General features: G+C 44.5%; 1 protein-coding gene across 14 annotated transcripts in view; it reads right to left on the bottom strand.

The window, feature by feature from the left end:
- The window catches only part of EHMT1 (euchromatic histone lysine methyltransferase 1), a 167,701-nt gene that overhangs the window by 66,955 nt on the left and 86,076 nt on the right, over nt 1-14,670 (bottom strand). For all 14 annotated transcript variants that reach the window (XR_005222440.2, XM_037879299.2, XM_037879303.2 and 11 more), the window contains one exon: nt 9,211-9,767. Coding sequence is in view for 13 of the 14 variants with exons in the window: in XM_037879299.2 (XP_037735227.1) it covers nt 9,211-9,767 (557 nt within the window). In the remaining variant the exon portion in view is untranslated. The remainder of the gene's footprint in view (nt 1-9,210; nt 9,768-14,670) is intronic.

The raw sequence follows: 14,670 nt of genomic DNA, 5'->3' as shown, positions 1-14,670 counted from the left end.
GTGGGAGAAAGGTTCTCCTGTTTCTTCTGACACATGCTTTGCTTCTTCCTTGTAGGCTCTGTGCTGCTGCAGCAGAACTGTGTCACACACAATGCAGTGTTGTCAGCTGTAATTGTAGAAGTCACTGCCTGAGGCTTTGAGCCAGGTAAAGTTCCCTTCCTTGCTTTTTAACACAAAGAAATAGAGAATACAGCTCAGTGCTATGGCTAGGAGCAGGGACATTGTCGGGAAAATTTTAAAATAAACCCCACACACTTAGCTAAAGTGAATTTACGACTGGGGAGAAGAACATCAGGCTAACAGCATAGAAAGGGAGGGCTTCTATTGCAGAAGACGCAGAGCAGGTACAAAGAGCATGTTACAGATAGTATGATAGCCTATGGGCCTGACCCCTGTTCTGGAAGGACCCACATCCTCTAATGCATCTCAGGGCATGTCTACACTACAAATGTAAGTTGAGTTAAGTTGACATACAGCCACCGCAGTAATTACTGCGGTTTTTCAAGTCCACACGACCCTCCTTCTATCGGTGGTGCGCGTCCTCACCAGGAGTGCTTGCACTGACTTAACAGGGGCAGTGTGGGCGGCTGCCACCCAGGCTCTCAGCTCAACGTGGAGCTCCCCACTGGAAGCCCAGCTCCCACCCAGGCTCTCAGCTCCCGGCAGCCAGGCTCCAGCTGGCTAGCTCCACAGGGAGCGAGGTGCTGAGAACCCAGGCGGCAGCCAGGCTCGCATCTGGAGCCACCCACCCACCCACCCCATGGTGACAGCCCGACCTGTGAGCCTGGCGCGTGATCCACAGCACAGAGCCTAACAGCTTTTCTTGTCAATTTCACGGCTGCCTCAAGCTGAGAGCAGCAGTGGGTCTCACAGCAGAAGCTGTGAAATTGACAAGAAAGGCTGATAGGCTCCATGCTGTGAAACTGAGCCCAGCCCCAGGCTACATTGGGGCTCTCACCCTGAGCTGGAGGGCAAGAGTTCCAGCTGAGAGCCTGGTGGCCAGCCAGGCTCAATTTCATAGTAGGGAGGGTACCAGCCTTTCTTGGCAATTTCACAGCTCCAATTATGAGCCCCCAGGTGCAGAGCAGAGCTGTGAAATTGATAGCCAACAGCCCGTGTAAGGGAGGCAGTGTCTACACAGACACGGCGGCCTCCTAACTACCCTGCCAAAAGCCCTAAACCTCTCGTGGAGGTGGAGTTATTATGTCGGTGTAGTAGGGTACTTATATCAGCAGGAGCAAGGCTGTAGTGTAGATACGGACATAATATGGTCGACATAAGATGCCTTACGTCGACCTAACTCTGTAGTGTAGACTAGGTCTCAGTCTTCATTCAGTCATTGGCTTCACAATGACAAGCGTCCTAACTCTGATGTGCTCATCTATCCACCAAGAACCAGCTCATTTCACTGAAGTCATCAAGCAGCAGTTATTATAGCTGGCATGGATTTTCTGCCGACTGCTGACCTGGGGCAGCATATGAACTGGTGACCTAGAGGTGAAATGCTCTACAGTGATTGATAACAGGATGCAGAGAGATCAATAGTAACGCCTGCTGCATGGCCTAATGCCCCACTACCTTCTCTCCCAGGCAGAGGACTTGAGAGGTTACATCCAGTTTAATACTATCCAAAGCTGGGAAAGTACGAAGAGAGGGATTCTCGAATATTAGCCTGGGAGCAAGGACAAGCTGATGGTGAGTAATTTACCAGCCAATATTCCTTCATCCAGTTTGCCATCGTCAAGTCCTAACACGAGTCTGACTCATTTCCTGAAAGTCCAAATTCCTCCCCTTCGTGTGGCTGATGTATTGGATTTCCCCTTTGGAATTCTGAGAGCAGGTGAAAGTAAGGCCATGTCACTTTACTAGTACAGGAACTAGTATACTACCCCAGCCACATCAGCAGAGCTGGGCTTTGTACCCTTAAAGTAAAACCATACTCGAGGGAAACTGGCTATAGAGAAAAGTGCATATACACTAGGGGCTACTGCCTGCACAGCTATGCTGGTCAGCGAGCACAACTCATCACAACCCAGACCAACACAACTATGCCCGCAGAAGCCTCTAATGCAGACCTGGCCTCAGTGAGAGACTTTAGCACTGGTGAAAGATTCAGGATAAACAAACCTGGAGTCTGAGGTGCTCCTTTTATCCACAGGATAGGATAAGCTAATTTGCCCTGACCCTGACCTTGAGTGGCCACCTCCTAAGAAGTAAAATGGGTATGCAACTTCCATAGCCCGGGCAGTGGTAGGTTTATTTGCAGAGAACGCCAATAAGGGGATGAATGCTAACTGTGTGTACATTTAATGCTACAGACCCTTTACCCTGGAACCTGGACTGAAATCATCTTCTTTCACGTAGGTTCATCAGAGAGCATAACAACATTCAGCTGACACCTATTCTGATGGGATTTAAACTGGCAGCCTAGAGGTTAAAAGCTCTATATCTCATTTCCAGTGCACTAATCCATCCAGTCCCACACTATAGCTGAAGCCTTGAACTCTGTCCCCTGACTACGCAGGATAAGAGGACAAGTACATACAGAGCTGGAGTAGGTCAATAATGATGTAGGTTTGTTGAATCCACAGCAATTTTATTTATTGTTCTCTTGAAAAGAGTTTTAGCCATGGGGTTCTTTTTTTGTTTGTTATTTTTATAAAGGAGTTAAAAAAAATCTAAGACTAGTTCTACTCTCATTTATATCTCACAGAGAGAGAGAGAGAGAAAAGTGGTCAGAATATCCCCACACTGTGTCAGATATTCAGTCTCTTGGGGCCATTACTGTCTGGCGTAACTTAGGGCAGCCCCCAGGCTATCCTAACACCACACGAAGAGAAAGCAGTGTACAGAGTAGCAGCAAGATCCATTGAAGTTAACAGAGTTACACCAGGCAGAGGAAAAAATCGATGTGGAGGAACATGTTCTAAATCAGTGGTTCTCAACCTTTTTTCATTTGCGGACGCCTAAAAAAATCTCGAATGGAGGTGAGGTGCGGACCCCTTAGGAAATCTGTTGTCTGTATATATAGTTGAATTCTGTTCAGTCAGTTTTCAGTCTAAGTCTTTCACAGACCCCTTAGACATAGTCCATGGACCCAATCACAGGTTGAGAACCACTGTTCTAAATAATGCATTTTCCCATTGAGCATCATTTACACTTCACATGAGATGCCACAGATTTATTCTCCCATGTAAGGCATTGTGGAGGCAGTCAGGGAGCCAAGGGAAGACATGCTGAATTCTAGCATTGGTTTCAGAAGATGCCCAGATCTAAACACAGAGGAGGCAGGATGGAACGGGATCTTTTCTCGGTGCCTCAGGAGAGCAGATGAGAAAGCTGATGAGAAAGATGTCAGAACAGGAGCACACTTATGGCACTTGAGATGAAAGAATCATTGTATAGCTGAATGCGAGTGCTCTCTATACTTTAATGGGATTGATTAGGTCTTTGTTATTAGCATGCAGCTCCCTTAGAACAGATGGGGAAGTTATTAAAAATGGCAAAGACGGAGTACCCTCAATTTTTCCAGAAGCAAAGCTACTAATTAAGCCCTGTGCCAGCAGGGCACACAGCTTTCTGCCCAGAACCAGATAATTTAGAGGCCCTTCGTTACCAACCAAGTTACTAGCAAGGAAAGAAAACAAAACCAAAAATGTATCACTGTGTCAGTGACAATACACTGGTAAATATCCTCCAGCACAAATCATTTAACAAGAGGGCAGCTTCAGAGAGCACATCAGCAGGATCTTGCCATTCATCCTCGACATCCAATATACCCATCTCTGGTTTACACATATAAGCTCTCTTTCAGGCTGGGCTGCATGCCACATTTATCAGTAAAACATAAGGCTTCAGGGACTTCCGTCTCCAACACTCTATCAGCCAGGGGCTTGAATACCGAACCAACTAGCCAGGGGACTAACCCCATTAGCCAGAGCAGCCAGGTCCGGGGCAGCACTCAGCAAGAAGCTCATCTCCTTTCCTTTCCTTCCCCAGACGCTTCGGCCACAAGATTCCAACCAACGTGCTGCCTCTGGACCTTACAGTCAGGGCCCCATCTTGCAGATCAACCTCTGATAACTGGCATTAGTGTAAATGAGATTCAAGCCCAGACTATCAAGCCAGTAAAATTTATCATGAACTACACCAAAAAGCTGCTTCACCAACGCTGAAGGACCGTAATACTGAAGCTACACATTTACATTAGGGTTAGCAGAGAATTACCGTTTTCTTTATCGAAATTCAAACATGCCGTAGAGGGTTTTGGTGGTGGCCCAGCATATGAACGTTAACCTGGAACGGTACAGATGAGGACACTGCAAAGCTAACTATCCATAGCAAACAAGCCACAGTACTTAGACTCCTACTGGTACTCTTAGACCGGGTCTACATGTAAAGTTGCACCCACCAAACTAAGGCTATGTCTACACTACCACTTATGTCAGCAAAACTTATGTCGCTCAGAGATGCGAAAACACACCTCCCTGAGTGACAAGTTTCGCCGGCATAAGTTGTAGTGTGTACAGAGCTATGTCGGTGGGAGACCTCTCTCGCCCTGGCACAGAGCAGCCACATGGGAGATCTTACTGCAGCGCAGCTGCATCGGTACAGCTGTTCCGCTGTAAGGTCTGGAGTGTAGACATAGCCCAAAGACGTGATTTGAGACTGATTTCATTAAAGCTGAACCGTGTGCGTGGACCCTTATATCAGTTTAAACTTGGCTTATATTGGTTTAGCTTGCCATACAACTTAGAGAGATACAAGTCTTGTTTAAACCAGTAAAATAGCATCCACACACAAAATTGCTCCATTTTAACGTCAGTTTAAAAACTGATTTAGAGCTTGTCGACATAGCGTTGTTAACTTCGGGTTGTCTACACTTGAAAGGTAATGGGAATTCATTTAGGGTGTGAATTTAAAGTATAATAGCTATTCGGAATAACTCCAAGTGTGAACATTCTTGTTCCAGAATAAGAGTGCCCAGAAATGGAGTTATTCAAGAACAGCTATTGCACTTTAAATTCACACTCTACCTTAATTCGCATTAATTTTCAAGTGTAGACAAGCCCTTAATTTACGTTGAACCAGTGCAATTCAGTCTTTAGACAAATTCTTAGGAGCATTTATAATTAGATCTCATTCTTTTCTTCACAGCTGTTTGGCTTAATCTACATTTTTTGGTTATGTACAGTTCATTTTCCTTCAGGAAACACTATCCTTTCTGCTCTCATGGGATGTTCCTCTTGAAAGATAATCACTTCAATCAGGATTCCCCCATGTTCTGACAGTTCTATTCTCTGCAAAACTAGAGCATTCAAAAATATGAATGCATCCTAGACGCTCACTGGCTGGCGATTTGTAATTGTCTGTTCTTAGTTAGTCAAGTGCGAGAACTCCCTAGGACTCTCTGAACATGTGGACTTTATAGGAGAGCATGGAAGGGGTTTGGTACCAGGCTGTAATATTACTTACCACTGATATAACAAACAACACTTTGTAATGACAGCATCTTTTGCCCGGGGCCCTTCAAGGGATTTGCACCACCATTATCCCCATTTTATGGAAAGGCAAACTGAGGCACGGGGAAGAAAAGTGATTTGCCTGAGGTCATGTACTAACTCTTCCGTCGACCGGGTGCTGTCTACACTGGGAGATAGGTTGGCTTAAGTACATCACTCACAGATGTGGATTTTTCACACCTGAGGTACGTACCTGGGTCAACTTAATTTTTTAGTTTAGACCCGACCTCAGTGTTAGGAACAGAACCTAGGTCTCCCGACTCCATCCCTGATCTAACCACAAGACAACACTGCTTTTTGAATTTCAATAGATAAAATACGAGGAGGGTTTTACTATCCAAGTTCTTAGGCTCTTCTAGAGTTGTGAAAATGAAGTTAAGTTTGATAAGGGGTTTAAATTTTCATGCCAGTGGGGCAGAGTATGGGGTTCTTTATGCAGAAAATATATGATCAGCAGAAGCATTCTGAAAGCATTTGAGCCTAAAACATACAACCAGCTTCCTTCTGGCCCATTTCCTCCTCTTGCAAAGTCTTTCATGTGCCTGATGAAGATGTAGGTAGACTAAGCAGAAAAAAAACAACCTCTCACGTGGGGTAAAACATGCAAGGACGTGGGTGCAACACAGTGGCTGGTCTGAGTCTTTACAAATATCAGTATTTTAAAACAAAATCACCATAACTACAGCAATGAAATCTACAGCTGTTTTTTGGTCCCTAGCTGCTTTTCTGGTTCTGAAAGTGACTCCCTGGTAGAGAAACACCCAATCTCCACCTGTTTTGTTTCTACCAACAACCTCCCAATTCACACAGAAAGGGGATGCCAAGTTTGCTTGAGGGGGACTGAAGTCCAAGAAGCAACTCTCTCTTCCCAACAGATTTTTGCAAAGGTTAGGGAAAAAGATTCTACAATTTGAGGACTAAGGAATCCTAATTTTTTCCTATCCTTGGGTCACGCAACACAAGGATCTAGCAGGAATAAAACAACACTCTAAACATGAAAACATGGAAGTGCAGTCTTCTACCCCCTCATCTGCTGCATGATCTCCAAAGGGTAAAGACTTATTGCTAAGGCTGTGCCACCTGCAACTTAGGTGCTTTACTTATCAAGTGGGAAAGGCAGGTGTGATGGTGGAGTCTGATACTTTAAAAGACACTGAGGGCAGGTCTTCACTGCCCACCAGATCAGGGGGTAGAGATGCATCTATCGGGGATCGATTTATCGTGTCTCGTCTAGACGCGATAAATCGATCCCTGAATGTGCTCCCCGTCAACTCCAGAACTCCAGTTCGCGAGAGGCGGAAGCGGAGTCGATGCGGGAGCAGCAGCGGTCGACTCACCGCCATCGTCACGGCCATGTAAGTCGACTTAAGATAAGCCGACTTCAGCTACACTATTTGCGTAGCTGAAGTTGCGTATCTCAGGCCGACCCCCATCCCCCAGAGTAGACCAGGGCTGAGCTACTATGGTGATGAAGGTCATATAGACAAAGAGAGAGAGAACCAGGAAACTGAAAAATGGGAACTAGTCAGGACTTTGTGCTACTCGAAAGAGAACTGGATATAGCCAAAAGCCATTGGGGGGAAAAGTCAATAACTACCCTGCATGCTGAACTGAACAGATGTTTCATGGTCTACAGAAACTAGATCAGATAAAAACTGAAAACCCTGTGCTCAAACTCAGATGCAACGGCTTGAGCATGTACAGACAATTATTCAACACCCGTTGACTTGCTATTATTGTGTATTTTGCTTCTCTCTCGACCAAAACTAAATGGGGAGAGTTCCTGAGGATGTGATTTTAAAAAACCTGTGTGCACAACTGCATGCCTAACTTTTGTGCAGTTACTACGACTGCAAATGACCATAAATAGCCATGTGCACAAGCAATCATAGTAACTGTGCACATAAATTCAGCCAAGCAATTGCTTACAAATGTTAAAACACCCAGCTTTCTCAAAAAAAAACCACGGTCTTGTGGGTTCAGGTACAAGTTATTCTGATTTACAGTAAAATAAAAGTGAGGCAAGAGCAGTGAGGCAATCTCTCCTCACCTGATGTTTATCTCTTACAGAAAAATTGCCTCCTCCTGGTTCCTCGGCCTCAAGGGATCACTCTCTCCATGTGAGGTTCCACAAGGGTTTGTGTTGTTGACCTGCTTAATCCAAGTGTACGAGAGGCCACCCTGGGAGAGTGCAAAGCAGTGTTGGCTGTAGTGCCTTATTTGGATAAGACGCAGTTCAGAGCTGTGCTTTCATCAGACCTGGATGTGCAGCAGCTGGGATTCCCCAGGCATTAGCCGAAATGGGAACAGGAGCGGGAGGGAGCTCACTGAAGTGCACTCAAGAGAAGACAGAAGGCAACTGGGGTAAGGTATGGCAGGGGTGGTTTCTGCCCGCCTGTGAGGTTGTGTGTCCAAGAGTGCACTATCTTGAAGTGCTCTTGCTTCCGGAGTCACAGGTGGTGTTGGCAACTGACACGACCTTTTCCCATCTACGTCTGGCTAGGTGCCTGGGACCTTTTCTTTCTGATCCAGACCTCGCCACAGGGATCCACAACTTTGTGACCTCTAGATTGGATTGCTGCCCTGTTACAGTGTTTGTGGCTCTGCTTGAGGATTATTTGGAAGCTGCATCTGGGGCATAAGATGTTGGTAGCTAAAGGGAACACATTACTCCAGTCCTTCAACAACTGCACTGGCTTTCTATTTGCTTCTGGGTACAATTCAAAGTGTTAAGCCTGGCTTATAAAGCCCTCTCTAACTTGGGTGCTTGCTATCGAAGAGTCTGCCTCTCTCTCCATGAGGAGCTACAGTACTGGAGGACAGCTGGGATGCTTTAGCTACGAGATCCTAGACATGAAGTGGCAAAGAGCTGGTGGCAAAGCATTCTCAGTGGAAAGCCCTTGGTTCTGGAAACCATTCCCCACACAGCTGACCTGATAGAGCCAAAGTTTGCTAATGTTTAGTGCACAAAGCAAAGCTCACCTCAGTTCTCAAGCATCTGCACAAAGGGGAAAGGACAGGATTGTTTGGAAGTGGGTGCTCTCCATGCCCCAAATCCCTGGTGCCTCTGAGAGAAGGCAGAACTGTGTGCTTTATTAAGTGATGGGCCTGTACCCTGAGTCACTCAGAAGGGCACATTTTATGAATGAATAAGTTTAATTACCAAATAAGAACTGTATAAAAACGGATACTGATCTGGAGAGGTACTAGGATACTCAGTGATGGGTGACAGAATAAAACCCAGACATCGACAGCGGGAAGTTCCCAGAGAGTTTTCCATCAGGGTTGTGCCTGATGTTCCTTTGAGTTGGCCTTATACGGAATCTGTTTCCAAAGCGACCCTGTGGATTTAGTAAAGGGGCTGAAGGTGCAACACAGCTGAGGCTGAAAGGCAATTACGGAGCTAACACGAATATGCTGGGGGAGGTAAACGATCTGTTGCACATTTAGAAACACAAACTGGGAGCGGGAGGTGTGAAGCTAATAGCAACAGCAAGTTATAAACCATATTATCACCCCTGCCTCTTTGTAGGAGAAAGAGACCAGAGATCTAGATGGACACTTCCAAATTATACCTGTTGGCTCAGATCAGGGCTACCATACCGCACACCAAAAAAACCAACAAAAAACCAAAAACCCCCAAGACCATTTAGCAACAGAGCAACTCACTGCAGTGCATATACGTTACCAGGCTAGGTGTGGGTTTAGGCATTGTCTTCCGTGCTCTGTGGACCTTGACTTCAGCGTTCGTGGCGGTGGCTTTTTTAGCATCCATGTCCTTACTCCCCTCCCCAAGCTTGGCTGGCATGGTGGCTTGCATCTGAGAAAAGGCGCTCAGAGTTCTCCCTTTGCTTGCTCCGCCTGGGAGGGTTTTCGCAGCATGGCCAGTGAGAGAAGCAAAGGTGCCTGTAGTCCTTAGGGGTTGCTCCTGCACCATCTGCTTAGTTAAAATATATCCATTGCTCCCCGTTACAGAAGTCTGCGTGAAGTCATTAGCTTTCATGTGGTTCTGCTTCCCAGTCTCACTGTCTCTCTCCGAAATGCCATTCTCCGCTATCCTATTTAATTTAGTACTGGAGTCCTGCTGGCTCACTTTTGTATTGTCCTGAGTGTTTTTAGTTGGGTTTGGGTGGCTACCAGCTTCGTTGCGCTCACAGGAGCCATTGGTTTCACCATCTGCTGTCATTTTTGGTTCCCCTACTTGCTTTTCTGTAGCACTTTCATCTGCAGCCATGGCATTAAATCCTGGAGACAGAGGGCGAGAGAAAGAGGGGTTACAGGTTAGTGAGCCTCAAAAGGAAGATATGGATAACTGCCATAGTATATATGTCACAGCAAATCCCCCTCCCACAAAAAAACTGGAAGCCATTTTTACCCAGTTGGTTATTTTGGGCTGGCTTCTCAGCTACTGTAAGTCATAGAATCATAGAACATCAGGGTTGGAAGGGACCTCAGGAGATCATCTAGTCCAACCCCCTGCTCAAAGCAGGACCAATCCCCAATTTTTGCCCCAGATCCCTAAATGGCCCCCTCAAGGATTGAACGCACAACCTTGGGTTTATCAGGCCAATGCTCAAACCACTGAGCTATCCCTTCAGTGTCACTCTTCTGAAGTCAATGGAGCCGTGACTCACATCAGCTGGGGATCTGGTCCCCCACTTCTAACTACAGGTTTTCAAGGTAAAAATACTCTTTAGCAGTCCCAGTAACTACATTTATTTGATCATCCTTCAACACCTAGCATGTCAAAAAAACCCACTACACAACCCTGCATGCCTACCTAAGGCAAAGCTCTCGTTACAAAGGCCAGAGTTACACCAGAAAAGTTTTGCCTGTACGGCTACACCAGCAAACTCTCCCAGGGCAGGCGCAGCTTATACTTGCTAATATCGCTTACACTGGTTCGGTGAGTGAAATAAGCTACACCGGCAAAATCACAGTTTTTTGCTGGTGTAATTGTGTCTACACTAGGGCTTTTGCTGGTACAGAAACATCATCAAAACCATCACACTCAGGGTGGATCTGATTTAAATCAAATTGATTTAAATCATGATTTAAATCACCAGTCAGGAAGACTCGATTTAATCATGGATTTCTACTCAGAAGTGCATTCTTGTTGGTTCTTATAACCGTAATACATATTCTTCACTCCTCAGAGATAGATGTAACTTCATTTTTAGAAGGTTCACACTATACATTTTTAAAGTGATTCATTTTGAAAACTTTTCAGATTAGTTTTACAGCTATTCAGAAAATCTATGATTGTTTGGTGATTTCATTTACCAAAGGTAAATGAAGCAGATAATTATGAAGTCATTGAGAGGTGAACTATCTCCAATTCAACAGGTTAATCATTAATATTCGGAGGATTTTCTTGCCATGCTGTATTAGGAGGAGAACATCACCAGACAGACATTTCAATTGTTTTATTGAACTAAAACCAATAACATCATGTATTCTGGATATTTTTCTTCAACAGCAAACATAATATTTTAACAAAACAAGCATATGAATTTTTGAATTTAGTTAAACATTCAAGTTTTTTAAAATCACGTTTGTTTTTGTTAAAACTGTTTTTAACTAAAATAGTTAAATGAAATATAAAAACACAAAAATTAACTCGACGATGTCAGCCAGGTCAACATGAGAAACTTAAAATATTGGCTTCTGCCGCCAACTCAGTCGTCTTCACCTTCATTCTCTTGTTTGTTCATAATCTGGAAAAGAAAAACCAGCTTTCCTGCTTTGTCAGGACCCAAACGATTTCTCAATTCGGAATGAATTAGTCCAAAGGAAGAAAATATTCTTTCTACACGGGCAGAAGACGCTACTGCTGTTAAAAGTGAGATAATCACTTCAACAGTCTCTGAATCCAAGTGCTTAAGTGACGTCCACCAGTTCACTGGTGTGACTTTCTTTAAAACATCATCAGCAAACATATATTTCTTGAATGGTTCACCCTGAGCTCTGAAGTTTATTACAGTTGGCATTAAGGAGGGCTGATTGCTGGATGTCCATGTCACAGCCAACTCCTCTTCTTCAGCAGTTAAGGTTTGACCCTGGTACCGAGTACTGAGAATATCTGCAAGAAAATAAGCTGGAGATAGTGCTTGTCCATTCGTTTTTTTAATGCTTGTAACTTAACTCAGTCATTGCATATTTCTCTTTTTAAAATCTCACTCAGTTCCTTCCAAATTTCAACAGCGTCAGCCATAAAATAGCGATTTCCCTGCATTGTGTTCAAGGAGACAGCAATAGGCTTCAGGGTCCTCAGCCTGCGTTTAGCGTGTCTCTTAAGCCCAATGGTGAGCACTTTGGCTGTGACGGGGCCATCTATTTTTTCACGATTTTGTTCACAAACTGTCATCAAATTAGGCCAGCTCTTGATTTAGTGCTCAAAACAGTCCACTACGGAGTTCCAGCACACCTCTTGTGTGAGAGTTCGTTTGGTTCCTCCCACTTTTTTCAGAGCAGCTGCTGCAAAGTGCTTGTTATGGGAAGTATTTTGCAATTTCAACAACATCAGCCTTTATTTCTGGAACATTGAAGTTCTTGGCTAGGAGGTGCATCAAATGAGCACTGCAACCGCATGTTATTAGCTTGGGACTCTCTTCACTCTCTTCTAAATTTCTTCTCATCTTGGATACATTTGCAGCATTGTCTGTGACCAATTTGACTAGACATTTGAATTTTTTTTCAGAGTTTGTTATAGCTTTTACTGCTACTTCTTGTAAGTATTCTGCTGTGTGAGCATTTCCTGTTGTATCAATTGTTTCTGTGGAGGAAGACATTCCCTTCTTCTGTTGTCACACAAGCACATACAACAGGATCATTGTGGACACTGCTCCACCCATCAATACTCAGGTTAACAATTTCACCCTCTAGACATTTTGCACACTGCTCAATTTCTCTTTCATACACTTTATCCAGCAATTTGCCTGCGACATCTGCTCTGTTGGGTGGACACATTCTGGTCTTAATGACTGAACCATGTTAATGAAGTGGGTTCTCAATCATACGGAAAGGAGAGTTTGTTGCATAAACAAACCAGGCAATTTTTTCATCAATTACCTATTTTTGTAATCTGCTGGTTCTTATCACAAACTTATCTCTGATTGTTTCTGGACGATGGAGTTTTCTTTTTGCTACAGGTGGTATACTGTGGCTATGTGACAAACATGATGTGACTGAAACACTATCACTGGCAGATAACTCTGAAACTATAGAAAAGGATGGTGATCTTGAAGGTAGATAGTCTTTAAAATCCTGTATGTTGAGGATGGATTCCCCTAAACAAAATAAATCAATGCAGTTATTTAATTATTATTACCACACTGCTCATTTAGTATTACTCATTGCATTCACTGACACTCAGTACTACTTTAAAGGTGAAATTGTAAAAGGAAGATCTGCCTATTTCAGCTATTTATTTTTTATCACAACTGCATCTAAAATGATAGTACAGTAACGCCTCACTTAAAGTCGTCCCAGTTAACGTTGTTACGTTGCTGATCAATTAGGGAACATGCTCGTTTAAAGTTGTGCAATGCTCCCTGTCATTTGGCAGCCACCTGCTTTGTCCACTGCTTGCAGGAAGAGCAGCCCGTTGGAGCGAGCTGGTGGGGCCTGGAACCAGGGTGGACCGGCAGCCCCTCATCAGCTCCCCACTCCCCTAAGTTCCCTGTGCAGCAGCCACCCAGCAGGCTAACAATTGCCGGGCAGTTCAGCTGTCCCTCCCCCCACTGCCATGTGCTGCTCCTGCCCTGGGAGCCTCCTGTTTGCTGTGCCGGGGGGGGGGGGGGGGGCTAATGTCAGGGTATCCCTCTCCCCTAGGCTCCTTTACCCCATCGGGCCATCTCCACAGAGCGTGGGGAGGGGGGAGGACACTGACAGGGCTCAGGAAGGAGGGAGCTTGCTGGCAGCAGCTGCTGTCTCAACTTGCTGATCTACTTAAAAAGGCACTGTACTTAGTAGGGTGGGCTCAGTGTACTTAAAGGGGCAATGCGCGTCCCTCTCACACACACACACACAGGGTGTGTGTCTCTGTCTGCCATGCTGTCTCCCCTCCCTCCATTCATGCTGCCTTGTAGAGTGTGAGGCTACAATAACAACGTATTAACCCTTGAGGGCTCAGCCAAGTGCTAGTTCATCATTTAGCAGCAAGGCATTCCCTGGGAAATATCCCCCCCTCTGACCTCATCACCTCAACCAAGCTTCACAATCATCATTGCTGTGTACAGTATTAAATTGTTAAAATGTATACTATGTATGTGTGTGAATATAAGTATAGTCTTTAGTCTGGCAAAAAAAATTTCCCTGGAACCTAACCCCCACTATTTACATTAATTCTTACGGGGAAATTGGATTAGCTTAACATCGTTTCCCTTAAAGTAGCATTTTTCAGGAACATAACTACAATGTTAAGAGAGGAGTTACTGTACCATAGAGTAACAACTGTATTTTTTGCTCAAACATGAGAATTCAAGAATAGTCCAGAAGGAAGACAGGCAGTCCTTAAGAAAGAAGTATGAAATAAAAAAGTTTACCAACCTGAAGATCCTGCGTGTTCAGACATGTTCCTTTCACCATCTTCAACGCAGCTTCCTCCTGAGAAGGAACACTTCTCATGATGTTGTCTCATTTCGGACAACCAGGCCTTGCATTTCTTTGTTGCACTGTTTTCATTTTGCACGCATACCTGTCTTACCCACAGGTAGAGGAACTTCATTAAAATATTCCCAAACTGGGTCTCTTTTACGGCCTGCTGCCATTATAGGTTTTGCCTTCTAGTAAGAGAATGGTATGGTAGATTTCAAATCAATGAAGGCTACACTCAGAAAGACCTCAAGACTTCTGGAATATGTTGCTCAAACAGTTTCACTTTTGTTTCTACTGCCTGTCCCTCCTTTCTCACATTTATTGCCAGACTTCTCCTTGTCTAGATCTATTCCGCCCCCAACAATCTTCTAGTCATTGAACTTTTTGACAGAGGTAAGGGATTGACTCTGTGTACACAAATTTGCAGAGGGACAACATGGTTGAGGTCTGTTATTTATCACCTCTATATATAATTTAATTTATTTGAAAACATTTTTGCTGTTAACAAGCATGAGACACAAATCCACAGTTTGAGAACTGCAAAACTAAG

Source organism: Chelonia mydas, chromosome 16 (genome assembly GCF_015237465.2).
Source record: "Chelonia mydas isolate rCheMyd1 chromosome 16, rCheMyd1.pri.v2, whole genome shotgun sequence".
NCBI classification, from domain to species: Eukaryota; Metazoa; Chordata; order Testudines; family Cheloniidae; genus Chelonia; species Chelonia mydas.
Note: the sequence above shows the minus strand (reverse complement) of the source record. Positions and strands in the feature narration are given on the sequence as shown.